This window comes from Gavialis gangeticus, unplaced genomic scaffold (genome assembly GCF_001723915.1).
Source record: "Gavialis gangeticus isolate Ggan-Ray unplaced genomic scaffold, GavGan_comp1, whole genome shotgun sequence".
NCBI lineage: Eukaryota > Metazoa > Chordata > Crocodylia > Gavialidae > Gavialis > Gavialis gangeticus.
This window is the reverse complement of record NW_017729022.1, coordinates 51,313,270-51,340,943: the sequence shown is the minus strand read 5'-3', so window position 1 is coordinate 51,340,943 and position 27,674 is coordinate 51,313,270. Positions and strand designations below refer to the sequence as shown.

Sequence of the window (27,674 nt, the reverse complement as noted above, 5' to 3'; positions counted from 1 at the left end):
CTCCCAGCTACGAACATGAATGAATCGAGCCCCCATGCGCACAGCTGTAATAGCAGATTGTGTTGTCTTCAGTCATGACATCACAAGTCAACCTGGCAGAAAGAATAGGTACATTATAAAAAAAAAAAAACTTACGGACAGGCCCATGCTCCTTGATAATGGGAAGCAGTGAAAGGAGAAATGCAGCAATGGATATGAAATTGTAACAATGTGACATTTATTTGCCGCAGTGTAGTAGGAGTCCTTTGTTAGAATTATTTATGAAAATGACTAGCCTAATGTAACCTTTTCCTTTTTTTTCTGTAGGAAAACCACCAAATCCTTTAAAACGTATTATGCAGTATCTAATGCCTTGCCCTGCTTTTAGTGCAATATTTGAAGATTGTGTCCTTTCAGCTCTTGTATTTGCAGTGTGGTTGCTTTTCAGTCTCTGTTACATAGTCATATATTTGCTGGATATTTTCTTTTTTAGGAAAGAGATGCACATTTTACTTAGTTTGGCAAATTTAGTGGCAGTGTGGCTTGGCTTGTAGTCTGTTCCTATTTTCACACCCGTTGTAGGTGTCAGCCCATTACACTGATTCTATTTTCAGCCTGTTGCCAGGCAGATTTTTTTCCAAGCCGCCTGCTGGTGGCTCAGCTTCTAGTTATTGATTGGCTTATGCAAACTAATCTTCAGCAGCCAGTCAGACTAACTATGCAAATCTGTAGTCATTCCTTTTCAGACTAGTCAAGTGTAGTCTCTGTTGCTGGGAATGCTGATAAGATGGCAACATGGCTGCAGGGGGCTCCCTTTTGGGTATGTGTTCTATGTTTGCAAAAAGATTTCATCATTTTTAATACAAAAATAAGCAAATAGATTCCCTGATCCTCTCTCACCAAAATAGTAACCAGTCTACTCAGTTTCAATTGCAGGAAATAAAAAAAAAAAAATCTTGCTCAATCAGAATTTGAAGTCTTGCCTCCTTGAACTAGATTTGATGAATGTGGCGTGAATTTAGCAGTTCCCTCGAATTCCTTCCAGTACATGTGTAAACAGGTGTAGAGTAAGCAAACAAAGAAACATAGCGAGGGATATTTTCCTCTCTGCAGAAGGGAGTTCTCCCCTAGAGAAAAAGAAACAATACAAGCGGCATCTTCACACTTCTGAGGAAACAACAGCACATTCTTTTAGATAAATTTTCAAATTTTAATTTTTTGTTTACAGATGGGAAAGCTGAGGTGCTTGTGTAGGCAAATTAAAACTATTAATGTTTGTGTGTATGTGACAAACAATGAATATGTCACAGCTTTTTAATGCTGCTTCTCTTCTTTTCTTTTGCAGTTTGTTCTTCACTTTCCTCTGATTTGTTTGACAAAGTGACCTCAGAAGGCCGCTGTTAATGACATCAGACTTTTGAGATAAGCTGTCTGATGCCACAGTTGTAAAGGCTTAGAGGTCAGAATTGCATCAGGGCAGTAAAATGCATACATAATTTGGAAAGAGAACATTTCAAGATGTAAGTGTAACTAACAGTTTCTTAATTAGATAGGAGATAAAGAGTTGTTTCTAACAGAACATTTTGTTTTTAAAAGAGGTGCCTAATTTAGAAATTATGTGATCATACATATATTAGTTGTCTCTTATGTGGCCTTTATATACAATTATTTGTCTTAAATGCTTTTTAATAGCTGGGTGTGTTTTGCCCTGTAACCAACAGGAGAAACAAAACAAAACATAAGTGTAATGCAGTTCTTATAAAAGAATTTTCAGATTTTTCTTTTGAAAAGAAGCTGTCAGCATTGCTTTTTGTACAGGTATGACTAGTCCCAGTTTCCATGCACACTTTGATTTGTATATGTTTACATAATTTTATAACTGATGCAGTAATCTCCGAAATAAGTGTAGTAACCTATTCTAGATGGCTTAGGGCCATGATTTTTCTAAGGAAGTTCACATTTTACTCTTTCAATATAACTATGATGCTTAATGGGCTGTAGCAATTATGAATCCTATGCTAAGAGCACATCAACTATGTAGTATCATGTAAAAAAATGTAAAATACCACACTTATGTTTTAAAAATTACTAATAATGTTTTAAAATGAATTAATTCAAATTTTACTTACAAATGAACATGCAGTCTTGTTTGGTTGACTGCATAAATTACTCTGTTTAAAATATTTGCTTCTGCTTTTGTACAGATTTGGTGCAGTAGCAGTAATTTTCTTATTGTAAGCTGGCCTGAGCATTTATGGGAAAGGGTGGCATATCAAATAAACAAATAAATGTGCCTAGTTGTTTTAGGGTATTGCAGTTGATAGAAAGCTGAGCTTTTAATTAATCTATAAAAGTTAAAATTCCATCACGTTTCTAGGAAGAAAGAAATTATCATTTTGGCTAAAGTTCCATCAAAAACTAGTACCAGTCTTCAGAATTTAAATATAATTTAAGTATTGTAGCTTCAAGGTAATGTTAAGGGCCTTGTATAATAAAATATAAAAAAAAGAATTCTTGTAAAAGAGAGCAAGAGGATCAGACTTAAGTTTTTAAGAAGCTGATCATTTTTTGTGCCTGACTTTGTCAGGTTGGGGAAGGGGAGCCTATTTGAAAGTTTATCTGTATTGAAAGTATTTTTTTTTAACTCTACCTCTCTCTTCTCCGCCTACCAAAAATAGCATTGTGGAAATGAACAATATTTGCACTTAAAAATACCAGTCAGGACAGATATTAATGGACTGAACAAATTGGGTTTTGTTTTGTGGAACAGTGAGGATAAAGGGGAAATTTCTGGACTGGGGACGATGGACTTACAAGGAGCAGTTGTCCTGTTAAGCAGGAGGTGCAGTGATAGGATGGTTAATCTACTTAGTATGTCCAAGTGTAGCAAAACCTTGAGAGGGGCAAAATTGGAGACGTTATTTTGTTTCTGGAGGAGAACTGCCCCTCAAATTAACCTGATGGTGTACAGGTAAAGATGCTTTGAGTTCAAGTGCTGCTCACAAAAGTCATTTCACCAAATGGATTACATGAGCAGAAAGGATTCCAGATGTACTGACATCCCTCCCTATATCTTTAAGCACATGCTTAAATACTGCAGTCAGTAGGGTTGGACAGAAACATGTTAAGTGCTTTTGCTGAGTTGATATCTAAAAAAGGGAAATCACTCTTTAAGAAACGTTTTTTACCCCTAACAGCTGAAACTGCACTTTTAGCAGAGCTTGACGGTTCTGTTCAAACGGTAGGAAAACACATGGCTTTAGCTCACTGTTCTAGGGGAGATAGGGTTAACTACTGCAGAATTTAAAGGTGGCTGTTCCTCTGGCAGCTTGTCAATCTGTTTTTGTGAAAATTGGGGGTCCTGCACTCTTTACCATCCTATCCTGAAAGGATCTGTAGGTGTTGAATACTGTATCTTTTACTGACACTCTAAACTTCCTGTTTGTCACAGTATTAATTAATAACTAACAAAGTTTCCAGAGCTTTCACCCAAACAAAACTAGAAAAGGGCTCTTACTTAAGTGACATGCTCCTTCTTTGAATCTATGTTAATATTAATTAAAATGTCATTTGTATTTACAATAGTTCACCCTTGCTTATTTTCACACCCTGTCTGGATTCTTGGTAGTGCCCTCATGCCTCCCTTGTTGCCAGGCAGGAGTTGAGGAGCTGTTGCCTGATTGGTCATCTTGGAGCTGCTGCTTTGAGCCAATCAGATAAGAGATTTGAATTCTTTCCCAGTATAGTAACAATGGAGTGAGTGCTGACTCTGTGTTTTGCTGTGGGGAGATTTACATCAAGTAAGAGTAGGCCTGCAGCAGGCTCCCTCTTGGGTCTGCTGGAAAAATTACAAGGCTCATCTGTGCTGGAAAGGAAAAGGCTGGGGGCGGGGCTGTTTTTTTGATTGTTTGTTGTTTAACTTTTTAAATTTGTTTACTACTTCACCAAATACTGCACATTTATAACTAGTGAAATAGACTATTTAAAATAATGTAAGGGGTTTAAAGCAATTACATATTCCCTGTAATTACTTTACTGAAAAGAGTGATATAAATGCTTTGATTGTCCATGAAATTGACATGCAGTCATTTTATTTTGTTCGGCCAATATTCAGATTATTTTAGCTTAAAAGAGGAGAACCTGATTCAAACGTCTTTTAATGCATATCACATAAGAATTGAATTTTTTGTCCTGCTTTATACCAGTGGTCTTGTCTATTATATTTTTCAAGTAGAATAATTTTGTATAAACCTCCAAATAGGTGGTATAGTGCATACCTTGTGATTTGAACTGAATTCAGATCAAGTAGAATTAAGAAATTTATGATTTTAGCAGGATGAGCAACTATGTAATTGGCAGGGAACATTTTAGTATCCTTTTTGGAGCCTGATTCATACAGAAACAGTATTTGTGTGTGTGTGTGTGCGCACACGCAATGATATAATTGTATTTCATACCTTTTAAAATTACTGCCATTTTATTTTAACTTATTACTGTGGATTATTTTAGTTTTGAAACCGATTTTTTGGGAACAGGTCTTTAGAAATGCACGTTCCAGGCAGTTCTTTCATTCTGATTTTAGAGTCTGGGACTTATTCTAGAACAAAGTGCTGCAGACAAGTTGCTTTCATACTTTCCTTGACTGACTAAGCTAAGTGTTAACTAGATTTGCATATTTGGATAAAGATCGTGAGTGTAGAACCATTTTTTATTTCCACAGTTTCCTCCATGGAGCTTTTTTACACTGTCAAGTGTTTTCTCTCATTGTGGTGTTTTTGGCTAATGCTACAAGTGCTCATGGGATTTCATGCGAATCCTGTTCTAGATTGACTATATTATGCAAAGAACCATTGTACACCATTGTTTGGATTCCAGCTTGTTTCACTGCATTTCCATAACCTTCTCTTTGTCTCCTGTTACCAGGCAGGATTCAGGAAGCTGTCTGCTGACTGGCTAACTTTTTGAGCAGCTCTTGAGCTGCTCAGATGAACAGACGATTATAGGCTAATCCATAGCATCTATGCTAATGTCTTCCTTTGTTGCTTCACAGCAGTGATCTGTCTTCTGCAAGAGAAATGTGGGGGAGGGAAGAGGAGAACTCTAATTGGCTGAAGGAGGGGTCCTTCGTGTATTGTTAAAAATATACTGGCGCGTTTTTGGTTTTGCCGTATAGCAAATGTTTGGTCACTTATCTTTCAGTAGGGAGAAAAATCTGCAAGTATTACTGGAGGTGTTCCTGGTGGTATGTTTTGTCTATTTTACACAGAACAATATATGATTTTCAAGCTTAATCTGAAAAAGAAGGGAAAGGGAATTGTCGTAAGTGATATTTAAATAGATGTGCACAATATTTGTGCGCATTCATGTTTCGTGATTATGATTGCCATCCATGCAAACTTTTTTATTTACTTATTTGTTTAGAAACTTAGATATCTAATTAAACTCATTGCACATTTCCCCTCCTACCTGCAGGAATCATTTTGTGCTCCACTATACAAATGCCATTCCTTGACGTCATTTGATCAGTGAGACCTGTGAAAATACTGAAACACTGTTTGAGGAATCATTATAAGCAAACACATTAAATTCATTATTAAATACTTTTGAATATCTATATAAGTGGCTTTTAGAACAACCCTGCCACAGGTTTAGATGTTTTGTTCAGGCAAAAAGTGTGAGATTTTTATTGGATTATTCATTTCTAAATTTTCTTCCTCATTTTGTTAATGAAGGAAGGTAACTACACAAAACAAGACTTCTGATTGGCTTGCACGGATGTGACCAAACCTGTCTGAACCGGTCTGTTGCATGCTACTTCCTTATTTCTTTATCTGCTGCTTGTTGCACTCGGTGCCTGTGAGAAATTTGTTACTCAGCTGCATGGTGCTCCCTTGTGGGTATGGCTGGAAGTTATCCTTTAAGGCATGCATACAGTGATATGTAATAGTTAACTAATGAACCAAGAAACAATTTTAATTTAAACCTTTTTTATGTTTATAGCTCTTTTCCTTTCTTTTTTTGCCAGCCAAATGGAATGTTCTTTTTGGTTGCAATGATTTATGTATGATAAGCTGCATGTTTCAGTCAGTAACAGACTACTGATAAACTTTTGATAAGACAGTCTTTGTTTTTTTTAAAGTCATTTTAAGAATGGTTTCAAACTCTGGTTTTAAGAAGGATTTTCAACAACAAACTTAAAAATAACACTTATGAAGTCTAATGTCTGATATACAAAGCTTCAGTGATTTGACAAAGTAAAATAGTCAAGTACCTTTCCTGTTGTTAGGTATTTGTGGTGTGTAGTATTAATAAAAATGTGGATTGAAACTTGTTGATTATTGAGATAATTAGGGAATCTATAGCAAACTAAAGGTATGACATTTCTCAGTTTGTGCTCCATGTTTCAGTTCAGGTTTATAACTGCAAAAGTAAGGAATTAAATCCATTCTTCTATATGCATTGCCATTGCCATTTTCTGAATCTAAGATTTTAGTCATAGCACAGTTCCGTTTTTAAATTGGTGTAAGATGCAGACTTCCAAAGATTTATTTAAATACTAATTAGAATTTTGCAAAAGAAATCAATGTGATCATTGCGGAAGAAACTGTGGTCATGGAGATTATAAATATAAATTATTTGCCTTGTTTCTATATGAATATGTACGTGTGTGTGTGTGCGCATCTTCCTGGAGGTTATTTAAACTTAGGCATATTTTTATTCCAAATTTTATCTTGGTAACAGTTCTCATTGGAAGTTGGTATAAGAGTGATAAATAATAAATGTTATTTTCTATGTTACCCAAGGAAGCTGGTGGGAGGATCTCCAGTGATGTAGACTCTTTGTCTTTGGTTCATTTGATACTGTTAGGTAGAAGGAAAGAAGGAGATGGGGGATGTGCAGTATTATAAACAACACTTTTTTGCAGTGTTCTAAATGTTTTCATATGCTTTAGTTAATCTGTATATCAAAACATTCAAGGGAAAATATAGTCTTTCTTTGAAGTCATTGAAGCTATATATATTTATATCTCTCTCTCTCTCTACATATATGGCTACCTGTAGGTAAGTAGAGAGATATATCTATAGATAGATATATCGCCTGCCATTGATATGCAGTTACCAGTTTAACACTTAGGAAAAGATTAACAATTGGTCTAATTTAAAATAAATAAATAAATACAACTGAAACGCCGACTATATTTTTTTATGGGTGTCATAACTTTTTTTTTTTGCTTCCTCTAGTGGCAATGAGGCTGTCACCAGTTGTATGCAGATGAACTCCCTCAACCTGTTGATACAAGTATAAACTAAAAATATTCCTCCAGTGGATTAAAGAAAACTAGTTTTAGCTCCATGGCTATTTTCTCATATTTCATTGTGTTTTATCACAGTGTTATCTAAGCACTGATGATCTTTCAAATGGGAGGACTAAAACTTGACATGTCTGTTTAAATTATTAATTAGGATTTACAACAGAGGTGCTCAACTCCAACTCCTGGCCCCCAGCATTGTGTCATTCAGCCTGTGGGGTTCCACAGATCTTTGAGGAGGTCTGTGGGCCATGCTCTTGCATGTTAGATCAGATGTGCATGGTGGCATGGGCTAAGTACAGGCATTCAAAAAGCCTGAGCCTGAATTGATTCAATCTTTGCAGGTTAGTATAACCTGCATAGATTGAACCGATTTTGCAAGTGAATAGGCATTCACTTTTGATTCCGGAAATACAACCACATGCCTGGGCTAGAAGTCAGGGGGCGCTAGAGCAAGCCCTCCCTTCCCTTCCACAGCACCCACAAGGCTGAAAGGAAGCTGACTGGAGGGGGGCAACAGGGGAGTATAACCACTCCCAAGCCCTGGCAGGCTGCTAAATATGATTGGGGGGGTTTAAACCCCCACCCTGGCCTGCAGAGATCCCAGCCAGGGTGTTCTTAGAGGGGGAGGAAGGAAGGAGCCCCTGCCAGGTTTGTCCTCAAGGGGTTGTGGTGGCCAGACACCAGTCTGAGAACACCTGAGGCAAAGGAGCAGGGAAGGGGATTAAGCTCCCCTGTCTCCCCACTGGCACAAGGACCCCAGCTGGGGTCTGCCTGGCTTTACGCCCTGCTGGTAGCTCGTAAAATGTGGGGTGTGACCAGAGCCAGCTTGCATGGCCCTGCCATCTGCCCTCCTCACCTGTGACTGGGGCTAGGGAGCTGGGAAGGGCTAGCCCACAGGCACTGCTGAGGGCAGATGTGGAGGGGCTGGCCTGGCAGGACATTTTTCAGCTTGCTGGGGCTGCGGGAGCTGTGCACCTGGATTGCTCCCAGACAGGCCAGGCTGTCACAGAGCTGTAGCTAGCTAGGAAGGGTCCTGCCCCCCGCAGCCTGTGCTGGCCCCTCTGCACCTGCCCTCAGCAGTACCCCAGGCAAGGTGGACAGGTAACAGGGCTGGGCCATGGGGGTAGGTCCCTTCCCAGCCAGCTGCGGTTCTGTAGCAGCCTAGCTTGGCACGCATGGTCAGTGACACGGAGGCAGTGCAGCTGCGGGCTGGTGCTTTGGCAGCTGGAGTGGCTGCATGGGAGGAGTTCACTCCTCCTCCCACTCCTGCCCCTGCTGCTCTGTTCTAGGTGGGTGAGGGAGGAGGAAGCTTCAACCTGGCGGCTCCTGCTGAAGGTGAGGGAAGTAAAGGAACATCCAGCTGGTCTATCATTGTGTATAGGGGGCATGGAGGTAGCTGTGAGCACATGATCCTCCATGGCTGGCAGCCCGCCGGTATCTGAGCTGGCCCGGGCAGCCACGGGCACGATGAACAAACCTTGTATGGCCAGTCAGGCTGCCAAGGTGCCTACCCACAGCTGCAGTGGTGTTACCTCTGCATCACTGCTCGGCCAGCTGCCTCCCATGCACAACAGGCCAGGCTGTCATGAAGCCACAGCTGACTGGGAAGAACCCTGCCTCTGTGGCCCAACCTGGGCAGGCCCCCCACTATCCACCTGCCTCGCCCAAAGTGCTGCTGAGGATGGGTACGGAGAGGCTAGCCTGAGTCGCAGGGGCAGGGCCCTTCCCAGCCAGCTGTGGGTCCATGACAGCAAGGGAGCCAGGAGCCATCTGGTCATTCAGCTGCCATAGCCGCAGCTGGCTGGGAAGGGCTCTGCCCCCATGGCCCAGCAAGGGCCATCCCCTCTGTGCCTATCCTTAACAGCACCCGTGGCCTGGCCTGGCCTGGTTCAGCCCCCCAGCCCCAGCTGCAGACAAGGTGGGTGTATGGCAGGGCCATGCAAGCCAGCTCTGGCCACACCCCCGCCCCTATTGCTGTAGCAGCAAGGGAGGTGGGCCCTGAGAGAGGCTGTTCTGCCCCAACCAGGCAGACCCCAGCTGCAGTCTCCTGGGGGAAGAGTGCTGGGAGAGGGATTTCCTCCTCAGTGTCACTTTGCCTTAGGGGGCCGTGTTGAGCTGGGATCTGGTTAGACAGCAGAGGGGTGGGGACCAGCCCTGCTCTCTGGAGCAGATGGCCCAGCCCAGCCCAAGGCTGAAGTGCATGCTGGGGAACTGTGATTTAACTTAAACCAGGAAGGGGTCTGGGACAGAAGTTCCATAAACTGGTTTGACCTAAATCAGTTAAGTCTGATGCTACATTGAACCAGACTTATCTGAAGCCAGTTTTGGCCATCTTGAAACTGGTTTATGTACACTGAACTTATGTTCTGTTACAGGTTCAAAGTGGTTTCTGGTGACTTAAACTGGTTTATGTGTAACTTCTGTCCCTAGTCACAGCATCCAATCCTGGCACATAGGGTGTGGGGGTGGGCGAGGTGTGGGGACCCTGGAGCTGGATCTTGTTCAGGTGGGCGCATCATAGGGTCTAGCCTGACACTGCATCATTCTTCTAGCCCAGGGGCAGGCAATTATTTCAAATGGAGGGCCACTTAAGAAGGTTTGTTGAGCTTTCATTGGCCTTATGGGTAGCCCTGCCCCTTGATACTTGCCCTGCCCCCGGTTGCCATCTTGGGACTGGAAGTCCCACCCCTTGCCCGCCTTTCCCCCAGAAATGCTTCTTTTGGGAGGTGGGGTTGCCATCTTAGAACCAGATTAAAAAGAAGTCGTACACTAAAAATCAGACATGTACTATAACATATTTTAATTTTATTACAAAAAATATTTTTGTCATGATTTGTTTGCATACTGTGTATAGAGGTGATTGCATAATAACCCAAAAATGAATTCCTAGTCTTTTGTATTGTGTGGAGGGGTGTGATTGTGTATGGCGGAGTGTGGGGGAATTGAGGGGGGTGTGGTTGTGTGTGTGTGGCGGGGTATAGAGTACATTGGAGGGTTATGTGTATGTGGGGGCAGGGTGTGGCTGTGTGGCTTTGTCGAGTGTGAGGACTTGCCCCACACTCCCCCCCATGGTGCAACAGCAGGGAGGGGTGTTTGTGGCATTCATGCCACACTGGTGCCTGGCTTCATGGAGCTCCAGCTAGCACTGCACATTGCAATGAGGAGTGCAGCCCCCACTGGGCCATCTCTATTACTGTTGCTTCCTGTTGCACATTCACAGCCCCTGCACTCACACGGCACAGGAGGGAAGCCCCATGCACTGGGACCAGCGAGGGATGTGCAACACTGGCCAGAGCCCCAGGAGCCGGGCATGAACACCCCAGCCTACTGCTGCCACTGCTTGCTGGGACAGGGCACCATGTGGGGAGTGTGTGTTTGGGGCAGGGGGGGATCCCTGGTGCCTGGAGTGAGTGGGATGCTGGGGAAACTCCCAGCAGCTGCAGCAGTAGCAGTAACAGCCCTGTCCAGAAGTTGCGTGCTGGCCTGACCAGGCCCTTCTGCCAACAAGGGTGGGAGTGAGGTGCAGTATGGTATGTTGGGGGAGGTGTATTTCATGGGTGCCTTGCTCCCACCTCGTGGACAGAAGGGCGGGCAGGGTACAATTTGTTGGTGTGCACCAGGGAGACCAGCAGGCAATGGGGGGGAGAGTCCCTGTTCCCCTGAGCACTACTGGGAGTAACAAGGAATAATGTCCGTAAGTTGATGGAGAGTAGATTCAGGCTAGATATCAGGAGGCTCTACTTCACAGTCAGTGCTTGCTTCTTCCCTGGGGTCTTCAAAAGGAGGCTAGATAAACACCTTGCCAGAGTCATTTGACCCCAGCATTCTTTCCTGCCCATGGCAGGGGGTTGGACTTGATGATCTGCCCAGGTCCCTTCTGACCCTACTAACTATGAACCCAATGGACAGATGAAGGTGCCTGGCATTCCAGATCTGGCCTGCAGGCCATATTTTGCCAAAGCATATGGAGCCAAAGCCATGTGCACCTTTAGTTTTTACAGTATTTAGTATTTGGGAGCCGATATTGACTTTTGATGATTAGATGCAGGTTTATTGTAATTTCATCATTCCAGGCAGCAGCACAGCAGTTTTTTACATGGGTTAATCGAAGTGCTTCCCTGCCTCCCACCCCTTCCAACTTCTAGTTGAGTACTGTTGTGTCCTTTTCAAGCATACCTCAAGTCTTGCTTCATGACGGGTCTTTCAAGTGTTTTTAGTAGTGTGGGTAAAATTATAATTTAGAAAATTAACATTAAAAAAATAATATTTTAAAATGTAAATAAGATTGTTATTTGCTAATTATTTTTCTGTTTTTTAAATTTTAAGTTTCTTAGTGGATATTTATACTTGTTGAGTTAGTTTTCTAATTGCTAATAGAAACATTTCTATGTAAGTCTTGTTCAGAAGCTTCATACTTCAAATGTTCTATGCTGAAAAAGAGGTCCAAAGCGTCACTGGGCTTCTTGCTGTCAGAAGAACACAAATGCCTAAACACCCTATGCTGTAACTAATACCATCTTACCATACATTTAACTTTCACAAGCCAAGCAAAATGAAAAGCTTCAGCCCAGCTATATTCTACTGTCGGGGTTCACAGTTGAAGTCACAGAATTTGTTCTGCTCTGCTACAGATTTCCCATGTAACCTTTTGTATGTCACAAGTTCCCTGCCTCAGATTTGTTAGTTACGCAGCTCTTTTTTATCTGAGGATGAATAGATTTAGAAAAGATTGTGAGGCACATGAGTACTAAGGTAATAAGTGGATGGATTAAAAATCCTTAGTTTAGATCCAGCCCGTTTTTTGAAAACGTTGCCTAATGTTTATTAACTTAAAATGCAAATTCTGATACGTGTTTAATATTTAAAAATGAATTAATATGGTTCAGGTCAGATTTTTATGCTGATAAAGTTTAATAGAAATACATTTTGTTTCTGATGCTGCAAACCTTTTATACTCATTCTGAACTTTGAGTACAAGCATCAGATAGGATACTTACGTGAGTAAAATTATCTGCCTGTTTGTGTCATGTAGCTCTATATTCAGGATCAGATCCTGACTTCTTGATGTTCTGATTTTTGTTATATCAGTTTCATAAACCTCAAGAGATTCTGTTGGTGAAAAATCGTGGTGCTCAACCATGGGCTGGAGGTTGAGGGTCACTGAGTCATTGCATTCTTCTAGTATTTCAATTAAATTATTTTAATGTTGTATTCCAAGGTTTATGATTAAAGACCTACCTAAATCATGGTTTTGCAGATTTTGCAGAAACTGCAAAGAAACCCCAGCATTGTTCACAATTGCTTGAAAATCTGGCATTGGCTATGATTTTCCCACAAAATCAACCACCAAAAAAGTGGTAGTGACGTAGACTGAGTGAAGATGCCCTCCACCAATCAGCAGCGAGGGCCTGGGCTGCCGGGGCCCTTCTACCAGTCAGTAACAAGGGCCGGGGCTGCTGTGAAATGCCTGCAGAATCAACTCTGCATGCTGTAGGTGGGTCATAAAAAGCCCTTTGTCTCACTGTGACTTATGTAGGTCCCCATTTATAGATTTATAAAGAAGTAGTGGGAGCCAGGAGCACCAGATTAATACCAGTTGAGGTTCTGATGCATGGCATTCACTGAACAGTTTCATGCTACTGGTAGAGAGAGTTCCTCTCACATCACCACAGCTTCTAAGCAATATTTTCCAATTTTTTATGTTGGGGGGCGGAAAAACTGATTTATATTTAGTATAGGGAAGAAAAGACTGGAGGAGGGACGGTTAGTAAGTTTTGAAATGCAGAAAGGATTGTTATAAAGGGGATGAAAGACGAATAAAAAGTGTGTATAGGGAACAGGATAAGAAGTGAAACAAAAAGTGAAAATTGGGAAACACTTTCCAACTATGAGTGTGATTAAGCAGTGAAGCAACAAATGATTTAGAGGTTGTCATAACTCTCTATCGTTAGAAGTTTTTAACAGCAGGTTGGACAAAGACTTGTCTTTGGTTCAGACATGGGTGTTCCTGCCCTGAATACAGAGTTAGATTAGAGGACTTCTGGAGGTCCCATACAGCCCCTTCTTCCCTCCCTCTTCCCGCCCATGATTCCATGCTCTTTTTATGCCCTATAATAGAAAAATACCAAGTCAAAATAATGATGCAGAAATCCACAGGTTAATCATGATCTAGACTGTACATAAGCAGTAATCTTTTTTGTCATTTTAATACTTCTTGTGCTTTGCTTTTTTTAGATGGGAAAGTAAGTCGTATTTGTCTTAAATTTATAAAATGGTTACTGTTTGGGAAGAAATGGATATAATTGTATAGAGTCCAACTGTTAGATTTCTTTTATGAATGTAATGAAACCTGTTTGTTTGTTTGTTTATTCTTTAACATCACACACAGGTCTTAATTTCCTGGGACATCCTTGTTAAATACTGGTAAAACTCTAAAAGGCTCAGAGGATAAATAGAATGGAAGGGGCTCTCTAAAAGTTTAATTACATTTTACTTTCTCTTTACACTTTTTAAAGGGTCAAGATGGATAGCACAGAAGAACCTCAGAAAAAAATCTTTAAAGCCCGAAAAACAATGAGAGTAAGCGATCGACAACAGCTTGAGGCTGTCTATAAAGTCAAAGAGGAGCTATTGAAGACCACTGAAGTTAAACTATTAAATGGCAAACATGAGAATGGAGATTCTGATTTAAATTCCCCGTTAAGCAACACAGACTGCATGGAGGACAAAAAGGAGGTTAATGGTTTAGTAGATGCATGCCTTGACTCTGAAGAAAAGAGAACTGACTCTGAGGAAACCACTGATGTCAAAGGTACTGACATCAGGGCAGAAAACAAAGATGGAGATCTAGAACCCACATTTCAAAAGTTGTCTTCAGAGGATGTTACTTCTGAAAGAGAACAGGGTGACAGTGGCAATTCTTCAGTGTCTCAGGGTGGAAATAGGGTGCTTGATAGCAATAAAGATGACCACTTCCATGAAGAAGATAATATAAAAAAGAGTTTGGACCAAAGAGAGGGAAACAGTCCAGGTGAAGGTGAATGTAAACTAAGCTTTGAGGTTAATGACTCTTTTGAAGAGAAAATAGAAACAAATGAACTAGCTGTTAGTTGTGATCTGCCTGTTGACGAGTTAAAAAGTGCGCAAGAAGATGCTGTTGATGACGATGTTGGAGAAGGGGCTATATCTAGTAGTGTGGAAACTGAGCAAGAACCAAGGGATGAAGGAAACCATGCTATAAATCTTTCAGAAACCACCATTGAAAAGACACTAGAAGAACCAAGTGAGAGTATCTTAGAAAACACAGACTCTATGGAAACAGATGAAATTATTCCAATTCTAGAAAAGCTTGCCCCAGCTGAAGATGGACTGAGTTGTTTTCCCAAAGCTTCTCTGCTTCCAGTGGAAGAGACAAGCCCAGAATTAGAGGAAAAAATAGAAAATTCTTTGAGTTCACCATCTAAGCAGGAAAGCAATGAAAGTTTGCCCAAGGAAGCTTTCTTAGTACTCTCTGATGAAGAGGAGCCTTGTGAGAAGGAGGAAGAAGCTGAAGTGATATTATTGAATAAATCAAGTCTTCCAGGTTAGTCATCCTTTGCAATGTTTTTTTTAATGGTTTTTATTTACATTTGGATCTTTTGTTCACTTGATAGCTTAGATATATGCCATGGGTATACTAACAGAATTTCAGCCTTCCCTCAACACATTTTGAGTGATTCTATAGCTTGTTCCTTATTTGTGAGAAGTGATTTGAATTAATTTATGGGTTTTTTTGAGTAGCAGCAAATAGAACAATATTTTTTTGCAGTAATTCGTAAGGTAATATTAATATTATTACTGAGCTCCACAGGAGAAAATCAATATTGCTAATTTTATGCGACTCTTCTTTAAGATGTGAATAACTGATTTCAGGATTTAGATCATTAGATACCCAAATACAAACTGGAAGCATTAATAAATATTTTCACTGAATTCAAGCTCTGCAGGGGTGAAGGAGATATAGGTGTTGTTGCTATTGGGGGAAGGGTGCTGCTCTCAGAGAGCCTGTTATAGCTCCCTGATTCACAATTGTTTGGCCTCTGCGCAAAATCAAGGAAAAGAGGAGGTAACTTTAAGGCCTTTCTAACATAAGGCCTTTACTAATCTGCAACAGAATATTTCTACATGTTTATTCTTGGGAGTTGTTCACATCAAAACATGTAGTGCAGCTCATGTAGTTATCTTTACCAGCTTTTACAACAGTTAGGATTCCCACCACTTCAGAAAGAATCCACAGTGGCAGGTTTTTTTTCATTGTTTAAATTAATGCACAGATTTTGAACTGCTGCAGAAATATGTTCTTAATGTGTAAATAGTTTTCTTGCTACATCTTTTTTCCTAGTCCCAAAATGGAGACCAAAGAAAGGATTTGAGAATTACTTCGCTACAGATAATTGAGAAATGTAATAGTACTCCAAAGTCAGGTGTGATTTCTCTCGATTGGTAGTTACAAGTATAAAAGTTTTACTGTAGAGCTTCAGACAAGTGTTGGTGTCTTTTTTTCCTTAAATGAACTTCTATAGGTGCATAATTAAAGATTGGCATTGGATGCAAATTGGAGAAAAATATACATGATGTATGTGACTGGAGCCATTCTTTTGGAAATACTATTTGTAGAGCTGCCTTTCATGTTAAAAATGGATGCTGCAAAAATGACATCCAGTGATTTGAGAAACAGAAAAGCATAGGCATTCCTCATTCAGGTTAATGAAAAAGTTAGACGGTAGGTCAGAGAGATTCCTTCCTGTGGTTAATAAAGTATCACCAAAAATTACTTGAATGAATAAGATGCCATATACTGCTTTTAGAAGATAAGCTAGAAATGTTTTAAACCTTTATTATTTCTGTGTGGGAACAAGCTGCTCCAGAGATATAGGAATGTAGTTGTTTTTCTCCAAAATAATGTTGCAGATTAAGCTGATTTTTTTTTTTTCTTTTTTTTAAGATTGGGATTAGAAGGTAACACAAGACTATCACATCATTGTCAAGTACAAAGGCAAAGAACACTTATTTAAAGGAAGGAGGATCCAACTATGTAAACAATTTAAGGCAGAGCTTCTTTACAGAGCAAGGCCAACTAGTTGGAATTAGCTAACCTAATTAGTAACCACATACTAGAAAACACTTAATAAAAGCATAGTATTGCTACTGTTCTCTAGAATAGTTGTACAATTAACTCAGCATTCACCAATGAATGACAAAAGAAGGGTGTGCAGAAGATGGTAATGGTCTGTTAATCTTAATGTATGCAGCCCAGAGTAGCATGGATAGTAAGGAAGGTCTGTTTCTCAGATCAACTTCTCAGATTGTGGGAAACACAGAAAAAACTCATACAAAGAAAATATACTGTGCTGTATAGCAGGTTTCTTTCCCCCTAACCCTCCCTGCGCAGCAGGCACCTTCTCCCCCCCGTTTCTGAATCCCTATCCCCTGAACATTGTCCTATACCTTGTGCTTGCCGCATCATGCAGTAGGTGTGACTGTACTATACAAGATGGCCTTGGTGGCAGGAAGAGAAAGCTGGAGGAGGAGAAGACTGGTTCCAGCAGCAGCTGGAGTGGTGGAGCCAATAACCCCTGGGCTGGGAACCTGGGAGCCACAGGTTAACCTTTCAGAAACTGTGTGCTGCCTCTGAGCTGCCAGTTGGACAGTCTTGTTGTAAAGTTTTTGCTACGTTAAAAAGCATCAATGCATCAATTTTTTTAAAACTGTAAGTTTCCCAAGACAAGAACTTGTCTTTTTTACCTGATTATAAATCATGATGTACACCTATGGTACTGTATTAAAAATAAATGAAATATTTCAATCTTGATATGTCTGAGGGGCTTGTCTACCACAGAATAAATTCACTGCAAGGAGTAGTTTACATTTACAGTGGCCTACCTTCTGTGAATTAATTCCCGATGTGGACATAATTTCTAAAGCAGTAAGAACTTTTTCTACATGCGACAGTTGCTGTGAAATAATCTGGGGATGACTATAGCACAATATCTATTTCACACTTAACTTCTTACATGGGCGCTTCTTGTATACATAGTGCAAAGTAGATTTTTCCACTTTCACATATGAGTAAAGTTTGTATGCATTAAATATGTATGCTGAGAGAGAGGGTGTAGAGGAACTGGTCCTCTGTAAATTCACCTGCTAGCTTGCCACATAGACTTTCCCATCTAGGTAAGCCTTAACGTTTCCTTCTTGATTAGCTATTGCCACTCCTCCTGAAGATTTAACTAGTCCATACTGATATTTAACTTTGTCTTTGGTGCTAGCAGGAGACTTGATTGATTTTGGGGAAAGATGCAGCTGGGGTAGGAAGAGGGTTGGGAGGAGCCTAACGTATTCCAGAAAGAAACTTTTTTGAGAGTACTGATCATAGAATTATAGAAAATGAGGGTTGGAAGGGGTCTGAGGAGGTCATCTAGTCCAGCCCCCTGCTCAAAGCAGGACCATCCCTAACTAGATCATCCCAGGCAAAGCTTTGTCTAGCCAGGTCTTGAAAACCTCCAACGATGGAGCTTCCACCACATCTCTGGGTAACCTGTTCCAGTGTTTTACTACCCTCCTAGTGAGAAAATTCTTCCTAATATCTAACCTCAACTTCCCTTGCTGCACCTTGAGACAATTGCTCCTTTTTCTGCCATCTGCCACCACTGAGACCAGTCTAGCTCCACCCCCCATATTCTGTCCTGTTACTATGTGAATTGCATGGCTCAACTCTATTCTCCTTAGTTTTGCCATCTTTGGGTGCCCTTTCCTTTGTTTGAAGGCACATATGCTCAAGTAGTCAAATTCAATCTGTATTTAAGGTGTGCTCCAGTATTTATTGACAATGTCAGGCTCTTGCATAACACTTTGACTCTCAAAAACAGCTGTATTGCCCAGGTAGCTAAGAGATTCTTTTCCATTTTTCCTGATGGTGACCTGGCCTCAGTTTATTCTTTCTCTTTTCACCTGGACCACATCTATGCACAAAGGGTTCAGTACTTAAGTCATACAGAATGGTGCAATGCATGTCAGCAAAGCAGGCTACTGTAAGCACATCAGCCCTGTTCTTTTTTCTCTACATTGGCATCCAAAGGTCTCAATTTTTTACTTCAAGGTGCAGGTGCTTCATACCTTGGGCCATTTTTAAAAGATTGCTTAAAGCTCAGGCTTGAAAACAGTGGTTGACAACTGTGCTGCAAGATGGCTAAAACTTATCTCTGTGAAACCCAGCTTTCTTGAGTGTGCCAGGCTACAGGATGTTCTGCATTAGAAACTAAGCATTATCCTGATCCTCACCACTTTCAAGCATGAAGTACACTTCTTTGACCTTGCACTCTGATATATGTACAACATACATATTGCCAAAGTGAAACAGTTATCCAAACAACGTCTCAACTGAAAAAAAAGACATTTCACTATATATGTTGCTCCCAGCGAAGGCTAGGTGAGAGAACAAATGTCTGGTGAGAGATGTTAGTCGTATTGCTTTTTGCACTACTGGAAGGTGCTCGGTTACTGTGATGTGCAAAGTACAAATTACAGAGTAGACTAAGTTATGTAAAGCTCACAGTGCATGAAATTTTACTGTTCAGAGGTATATTGCTATAACCAATATATTACCAAGTCCTTACAGGAAGAATCATATTTAAGCAAAAACTTTAAAAAAGCATTACAGCAGTAAAGTAGTCAGTTCCTCACTGTGTCTTAGTGGTATCTAAGAGGCATGTAAAGGAGTTTTGTGTTTTCTTCTTTTTTGTTTGGTGACACATTTCCTGGTTGTTTTAACATCCTTTTTAGTTCCCTTTGAATTTGAAAATGGAAGGCCATGAATGATAAGAGCTTCCTCTGCCTCCCTCCCCTAACCACCTACACAAAGGAAGTTCACGCAGCCCTAACCTAAAGTAATAGAGACTTAATTCTGTTATTCATCAGTTTAGAAAGAGTGTGGCTTCACCAAGCAACATGTGACCTGCTTCTGTCTCCTTTCATTTGTTTCTTACCTATATTTACCAAAGCCTTGAGTTAAGTGGGGAAGCAGGTGACCTTGAAGTACAAGCAGGAAGGGGCAGCGGGAAAACTTCATTCTTCCTGAGAAAGTAGGGCAATTGGCTAGTTACCTCAAATGTCTGTACATGAAAATGCACGGAGTCTGGGAAACAAGCAGCAAGAATTGGAAGTCCTCTCACAGTCCTAGAACTGTCATGATTGCAATAACAGAGACTTGGTGGAATAGCTCATAACATTGAGGTACTGTCACAGACGGCTATAAATTGTTGAGGAAGTACGGACAGGAGAAAAGAGAGAATTATGCTTTATGCCGAAGAGCTGTATGATTGCTCAGGGCTCCAGTATGAAACTGGAGATAAGCTTGTTAAAAGCATCAGGGTTAGGGTCAGAGGGGTGAGCGAAAAGGATGATGTTGTATGTATCTGCTATAGATGGAGAGCTACCTAAATCACGGTGAGACAAAGGGTATTTCATGGCCTGGTCACAGCATGCAGAACTGAGTTCACAGGCATTACATGCTGCCCCCACCCCAGAGAGGCTGGTGGGGAGGAGGGACAAGGGGGCAACTGCCTTCTCTGTTGCCCTTCATGCCACCCTAGCAGCCAGTGCTTTTCCCTCCTGGCAGCAAGGACCACTGGCTCCCAATGGGGAACCAGCATTTTATTTTTATTAAGGGTTTTTTGTTGTTGATTTGGTGGACAATCCTGGACTTTACCATTTCCACAAAACTGTGAATTAAGTCCTTAGCTATAGACCACCAGACCCATGATGATGAGGTGAATGAAGGCTTCTTCAGACAGCTAGTAGAAGTTTCTCGATCACAGGTCCTGGTTCTCATGGAAAACTCTAATAACCCAACCCTGACATCTGCTGGGAGGGCAGTACAGCAATGCACAGGCTATCCAGGAAGTTTTTGGATGGTGTTGGGGACAACTTCCTGGAGCAACTGTTGTGGGGGGCCAGCTAGGGACCATGCTGTTCTTGACCTGCTGCTCACAACCAGCGAAGAATTAGCAGGGGATATAGAAGTGGATGGCAAATTGAGCAGCAGCAACCACAAGACGATATGGCAGGGGGTCGGACTAGATGATCTGCTCAGGTCCCTTCCGACCCTAGAAACTATGAAACTATGAGTTCAGGATTTTGAGGAAAAGGAAGAAAGGAGAGTAATAGAGTAAGGACGCTGGACATCAGAAAATCAGACTTTGACTCACTCAGGGAATTGATGGGCAGGATGCCCTGGAAAGCCAGTCTGAGGTGGGGAAAGGAGTCCAGGACAGCTGGCTGAACTTTAAAAAAACCTTACTAAGAGTCCAGGAACAAACCATCCTGATGTGCCGGAAGACTAGCAAGTATAGCAGAAGACCAGCTTCATTTACAAGGAAAATCTTCAGTGAGCTAAAACACAAAAGCAAAGCTTACAAGAAGCAGAAACTTGGACAAATGACTAAGGAGTAGAAGAGTATTGTTTGTGCATGCAGGGATGAAATGCTCGGGCTTGCAGCCAGCAAGGAACATGAAGGATATCAAGAAGGGTTTCCACAAATAAGTTGGTGACAAGAGGAAGATCAGGGAAAGTGCTGATCCCTTGCAGAGGTTTTCAACCTTTGTAAAGGACTATACCCCTTCTGGATACACTTCGGGGAGGGGGGAGTGGCGATAACAGGACATTGGGGGGGGGGGCCTTACATGTGGCAGCGACGAGGGGTGGTGGATCTCCCCCTTGCCACATCTGGCCAGCTGGGCGGTGCTTGTGCGGCCCTCAGGGGAGCCACTGCCCTTATTCCCTCTCTTTCCCTCGCCCCCTCCCCCCCAGTCCCTGCTCCTGGGAGGCAGTTGTGCAGGGTGGTGGATGGCAGTGCTCCATCCCCACCCACACATATCGTCTAGGCCCTTTCCAAGTACCCCCAGGGGTATGCGTACCTCTCGTTGACAACCCCTGCCTTACTCAATGGGGGAGACCATCTAAAGACAGGTTGTGTGTAAAAGGCTGAAGTACTCAATTTTTTTTTTTACTTCAGTCTTCACTGGCATGGTCAGCTCCCAGACTACTGGCAGCACTGTTTGGGGAGGAGGTGAGCAGCCAACCAGCAAAGGAACAGGTTAGGGAATGTTTAGAAAAGTTGGATGTGTACAAATCCATGAGGCTGGACATGATGCACCCCAAGGGTGCTGAGGGAGTTGGCAAATGTAGTTGCGGAGCCAGTGGTCATTATCTTTGAAAACTTGTGGTAATTTGGAGAGGTCCCAGATGATTGGAAAAAGGCAAATAATAGTGTCCATCTTTAAGAAAGTGAAGATGGAGGATCCAGGGAACTACAGACTGGTCAGCCTCACCTCAGTCCTGGAAAAATCATGAAACAGGCCCTCAAGGAATCCTTCTCTAAGCATGTGGAAGGAGGATGTGATTGGGAACAGTCAGCATGGATTCACCAAGGCCAAGTGATGCCTGACCAACTTTGATGGCCTTCTATGGTGAGATAACTGGCTCTGTGGATGTGGGGAGAGCAATCAATGTGATATACCTTGACTTTAGCAAGGTTTTTGATACAGTCTCCCACAACGTTCTCGGTGTCCAGTTGGCATCCAGTATCAAGTGGAGTGCCCCAGGAGTCGGGTCTGGGGCTAGTTTTGTTCCATATCTTCATCAACAACCTGGAAGATGGGATGGGGATGCATCCTTGGCAAGTTTGCAATGATGCCAAGCTGGGGAGAGTAGTAGATACAGTGGAGGGTAGGGTTAGAATTCGGAGAGACCTCAACAAATTAGAGGATTGGACCAAAAGAAATCACAAGATAAGGACAAGTGCAAGTCCTGCACTTAGGACAGAACGATCCCATGCACTGGTACAGCCTGGGGACCGACTGGCTAACCAGCGGATCTGCAGAAAAGGACCTGGGGATTACAGTGGACAGTAAGCTGAGTATGAGCCAGGACGGCACTCCCTTGGGGATGGAGTATGCTGGGCTGCACTAGTAGGAGCATTGCAAGCAGATTGAGGAAAGTGATTATTTTCCTCTATTCTGCACTGATAAGGCCATATCTGAAGTATTGTGTCCAGTTTTGGACTCCTCACTACGGAAAGGATGTGGAAAATTTGGACGGAGTCCAGTAGAGGGCAATGAAAATGGTTAGGGGGCTGGGGAACAGGGTTTAGTTTGGAGAAGAGAAAGCTAAAGGGGAATTAAATACCAGCCTTCAACTACCTGAAGGGTGGTTACAAAGAGAACGGAGAGAGACTGTTCTCAGTGATGGCAGATGACAGAACAAGGAGCAATGGCGTTGTAGCAAGGGAAGTTGAGGTTAGATATTAGGAAAAACTCACAAGGAGAGTAGTAAAACACTGGACCAGGCTACCCAGAGTGGTGATGAAATCTCCATCCTTGGAAGTTTTTAAGACTAGACAAAGCCTTGGCTAGGGTAATATCATTGGGGGTGGTCATGCTTTGAGCAGGAGATTGGACTAATGACCTTCTCATATCCCTTCCAACCCTAATTTTCTATAATTCTGTGATTTACTTGAGGACACTCCCTTGGGGATGGAGTATATTACTAGTCCAGTACACATACTGGGCAAAGAAAAGATAATGTTGTTGTGGAGACCTTCGGTAGTACAGATCCACCCTCATTGTGTTGTAAATATATTGCCATATCTATTGTTCTGAGAGACAGGGGTTGGGAGGGTTCCCAACGAGTCTCTTGCCTGCTGCTGCTCTTGTTTTTCAGGCTGTTTGGGTCAGGGTGTTCTCAGAAGCAGTTTATTGTAAGCAGCCTCCTGGAGCTTGGGTGCAACTCAGAAAGGAAGACTTGAATTTGTGTTGGTGGCAAAAGCTCATAAAGGTTTATTGTCTTTGAGGACAGCAACTAGTGGGTCTGAATAGCAATCAGCCCAGCTCAGCAAAGCTGCCTAGACAAGGGTAAACAATAGGGCTGTACGAAGCTTCAGTTACTGATTCGATTCAGAGGAGATTCGGCCTGACTTGGTGGCTAAATATTTGAATCGAATTGGGAGACCCATTAATCTCCCCAAATCAAATTGGAAGCCTCTGATTTGGTTCAGAGAGATTCAGCAATTCAGCCATAGACACAGCTTGATATGGTTTTTTTCCATGTACCGCGAGGTACCAGGAGCGACTCATAAACGCTGAGATGGTGGGACAGATGGAGCATGCCATGGGAGTGCAGGGGATTCCCCCACATGCTCGACAACAGATCCAGAAGTACTTCCAGTCCACTTCTGGGTCCCCTGCCAAGCATGTACGGGACCTACCCACCTGCACTCCATCTGCCCCACCATCTTGGCATTCCCGAGCCGCGCCTGGTACCTTGAGATATGTAGAAAAAACAAAGGTGTGTCTGTGGCTGAATCGCTGATTCTGCAAACCGGCATCGAATCTTCAGATTTGGCTGTATCAAATCAGGACGGCGATCCAAATTGGTGAGTTGAATTTCTGTCCCCTGAATCGGGGCTGAATCCGAATTAAATACTGCCCACTTCGTGCATTCCTAGTAAACAACTCATTATGTGCACAGGCACCTACTCCCTGCAAGTCACTAGAAAAGGGCGCATCTTGCACCCTTGTATTTGTCACCTAGATGTCTTCACTCTGTGCCAACTCTTATCTTTCTCAGTGTCAAGGTTTCCCTTTTTTACTTGTTTCTTTTCCAAATCCAGATACCTGCAGCTCATTCCTTACCAGCTGCAGCTTCCCTTATTCCAGGGTCAGGCATCTAGAACTCGCTCTGCTGAGTTTGGGCTTTTCTAGTTCACTCCCTTACTGAATTTGAGTATCTTCAGACTGCTGAGTACAATTTGCTTCTTGTTATCTCTTCTTTAGCAAGCTTTAACTTTTCATTCCTCAACTTGTTTAAGCTATTTCTTACTTCGAAATAGCATTTTCACTTACTGCTTCTTTTATCAGGCCATTTAGCAGTGTCTTAGCGTAACTATAGCTTAGCATAACTATGGCATAGCATAGCTGAAACTTGTACAGCATCCATAGGTAGAACATAAAAATTATTCTGATTTTGTGTTCCCGTACAATGTCAGAAATTAATGCCCCCCCAATTGCTTATTCCTGCCATCAGTAACAGGTTTCTTGTGATCAGTGATATAGAATATGAGCCCCAGAAAATAGAGGATGGGGCACAGACTAGACTTTAAGATAATGTAAATGCATCAAAAGGAAAAAAAGATGAGAAGAAAGAAATGGAAGAGCCTCCTTTAAAAAGAGATTTGGAGTAGAAGTCTAAGACACTGCTGCTTCTGAGTCACATCTCAGCCCTTCCTTTCTGGGCTTTATCTATGACTATTCTGTTCTTGACCAGTCATGTTGACTAACTAATAGAATCGTCATGTTGACTGGCTAATATCATCTCTGAAGTTTCTGACTTTATCCTTGGATCATTTCTTCTACTTTGAGACTTGATTTAAATTAACCATTGTTCTGCTGAGACTGCTGTTTTGTTAGCATTGCTCTTAGTCCTTTGTAAAGGAGAAGCATTTAGTATCTCACTGTAGAGTCCCAGGTATAGAAAGCATGCTGTAAATAAAGCAGTCTTTCTTGCTTACTACAAATTAAAAAATGCTTTTTATAATTGGATGCAAATATAGCGAGGGTCTTTTTAAAAAGATTGTTGATCTGAGTCGCGTTTAGTTGGAATCAGTCAAGCCGATATGGTTGCAACAGAATATTTTGCCTTCCACAGTGTAATTTAGTAGTGTTCTGTGTCATTTCTTTCTCCGTGAGGCTTACAAGGTATCCTTTGTAACAGCATCCTAGTAATTTCAGCAGAAATTATAATTCATCCATCCCAATAATAGATATTTCTGCCTGTGTTTGGGAGTAGCAGTTGTTCTTGCCCTACTAACACAGTTGGCCAGCAGTTCTTAGCAGTTTTGTCTTCTCCCTTTCCTTAGGTATGCGTTGCTCATTTCTTTTGACTCATAAATCACTTAACTACAGATCTGGTCATAATCTTTGACTAAGCTATGTCCCAGAACTGTAAATACATCCAGATAGAATGACATGATCCATACAGTGATACTGACTACATACATGAATATAGTTTATTGTTGACTTTTGAACAAGACCAAACACAAAGTCAGTCAAATCAACCTTGGGACAAATGTCTCTGGAGGAGACACTCTATAAACCCTCAAAACATTCCTGCTTTGGGGGTGGGTTTGATATAATGTGGAGCCTGAAAAATAGGACTTACCATGAGAGATCAAAGTATTTCAAAGAGAGAGAGAGAGAGAGAGAGTGTGTGTGTGTGTGTGTGTGTGTGTGTAATGGAGGAGGGGAAGAGGTTATTTGACTTCTTACCTGCACCAGCAGAACTTTTTGATGGTAGAGAGCTCTTTAACGTAGCAGATAAAGTTCCAGTCCAGCAAGGTCCAAGGAGTTGAACTTCAGTTGAGCAGGTAGGTTCATACACTCAAGTCAGTTAATTTGTTAACTGCCCAGTGAGAAGCTATGCAGGATGGAGCTGGTGTATGGGGCTTAACAAGTTTGACACTCTTGCCTTGAATCAATCATCCTGCCTTCCAGATGAAGCAATTTACCAATGACAGCCAAACTGTTAGCCAGTTGTAAGCCACTGATTTTTTTTCTCTACACTGGAGTTTGAAGTAAAGTCCTCTTTTATTTAAAAGGGTATAATTTATGTGTACTTCTACATAAATTGAGTGTGCATATGGTAGGAAACTTCAGGGTTTTTTCCTCCGTGCAGAAAATTCTGCAGCTAAATGTAGTAACTTCAAACTTGCTATCCCTAATGCAGCATTTGTATTTGAATTGGAAGGAGTTGACTAGCTAAAAATCATTAGGCAGCTAGAGAATCACTTCTGAGTCCTTTTTAGATTTTTAATCCAAACAAGCTCCACATTCCATTGAAAATGAAAATGTGTACAGTTTTTCTGTATGCCCTAAAAAAAGGGACTTAAGCTCTGTATTTTTACTGTATAGGAGACAGTAAGGCTATTCAGTGCAGTCCTTCAAAAATTCACACATTTACCAATAAGGAAATAAACACAATGAAAGTAAGTCACGGTTAAATTTAACAGTTTGAAATCTTTGTTTTCTTGCAAATTATGCATTTTTCTTGTTGCACAGGTACATCATCATAAGACAGTGATTCTCAACCAGGGTGCCACGACACCCGGTGTACATTGAGATCTTTTCAAGGGTGCCGTGGGGTGCCACACAATGGCACTGTTATGTATACAAACGATTCACAAGATAAATCCAAAGATTTCAAAGAGGAATCCACAGTGTAAAAAGTATTCTGATCTTTTGTGATCTTTCTGAGTTGTTTGCAACAGAAAATTCCTCTGTTGTTTTTTCATGGTCAAAAAACAAGTGAAAAGTAAGAACTTACATTTTCTAAACGGTGTCTTGAGTCTAATGAGGGTGATCTTGAGCCTGAAAAGGTTGAGAACCACTGCCACGAGTTAAACAAATAGTCACTGTGCTTTTAATGCTACAGGGGCAACATTCATCCATCCCAATAATAGATATTTCTGCCTGTGTTGGAGAGTGGCAGATGTTCAACTCACTTTCCAGACGAGCAGTTAAGATGGGAATTTAAATTGCTCTGCTTTGGCACTGAAGTAATGCTACTATAGCAGCACTGACTGGTTTGCATTCTGTATCTTGGCTAATATTAAATGTATGTTTAATATCATGAATAGAACTGTATTTTTAAGCAGTCCTCGACTTAAAACATTTTGAGTTACTATGTTTCTCACTTACAACCTTTATAAATTGATGCTATTTCCACTTTATGACGTAAGTTTTGACTTTACAATGCTTGATCTGACGCGGCACCACACTAGCGAACAAGTTCGCTGCATCATCCATTTCCCTGGAGGACATCTGTCCAAATTTCCTTGGACACTTTCTTTAAGAAAGCAGACAAGACTACTGAGGAGACTCCACCCAAGAGCCCTTCAAAAAGTCCAGCAAAGTCACCTCAAAGAAGTCCTTCCAAATCAATATGATTGCTATTTACACTATAAATACATTAATGTAGCTATATTACTCATCTATAATTGATTGAGTACAAAATTCCGGGGATATTTTTGGTGAAAATAGGGTATTGGGCCTTGGTTCAGGAACAAATCCCCTTTTATAACATTGTTTCCTACGGGAAAATGGGTTCAGAGTTACGTTTCAGCTTAAGACACGGTTTTCAGGAACCAATTGTGTCATAAGTCTGAGGACAGCCTGTTCCTGAATTCAACGCTATTTTGAATTTATAGTTTCATAGTTTTTAGGGTCGGAAAGGACCTGAGAAGATCATCTAGTCCGACCCCCTGCCATGGCAGGAAAGAGTACTGGGGTCAAA

General features: G+C 41.6%; 1 protein-coding gene across 9 annotated transcripts in view; it reads left to right on the top strand.

Annotated features, from left to right (window-relative positions):
- The window catches only part of ATF7IP (activating transcription factor 7 interacting protein), a 188,598-nt gene that overhangs the window by 72,669 nt on the left and 88,255 nt on the right, over positions 1-27,674 (top strand). For 5 of the 9 annotated variants that reach the window (XM_019514914.1, XM_019514911.1, XM_019514910.1 and 2 more), the window contains exon 2: positions 13,807-14,873. In XM_019514914.1, the coding sequence (XP_019370459.1) occupies positions 13,807-14,873 (1,067 nt within the window). Of the gene's footprint in view, positions 1-756; positions 800-1,345; positions 1,439-1,476; positions 1,500-5,274; positions 5,299-13,806; positions 14,874-27,674 lie in introns of those variants that run through there. The other 4 variants (XM_019514912.1, XM_019514917.1, XM_019514915.1 and 1 more) reach the window with 4 other exon arrangements.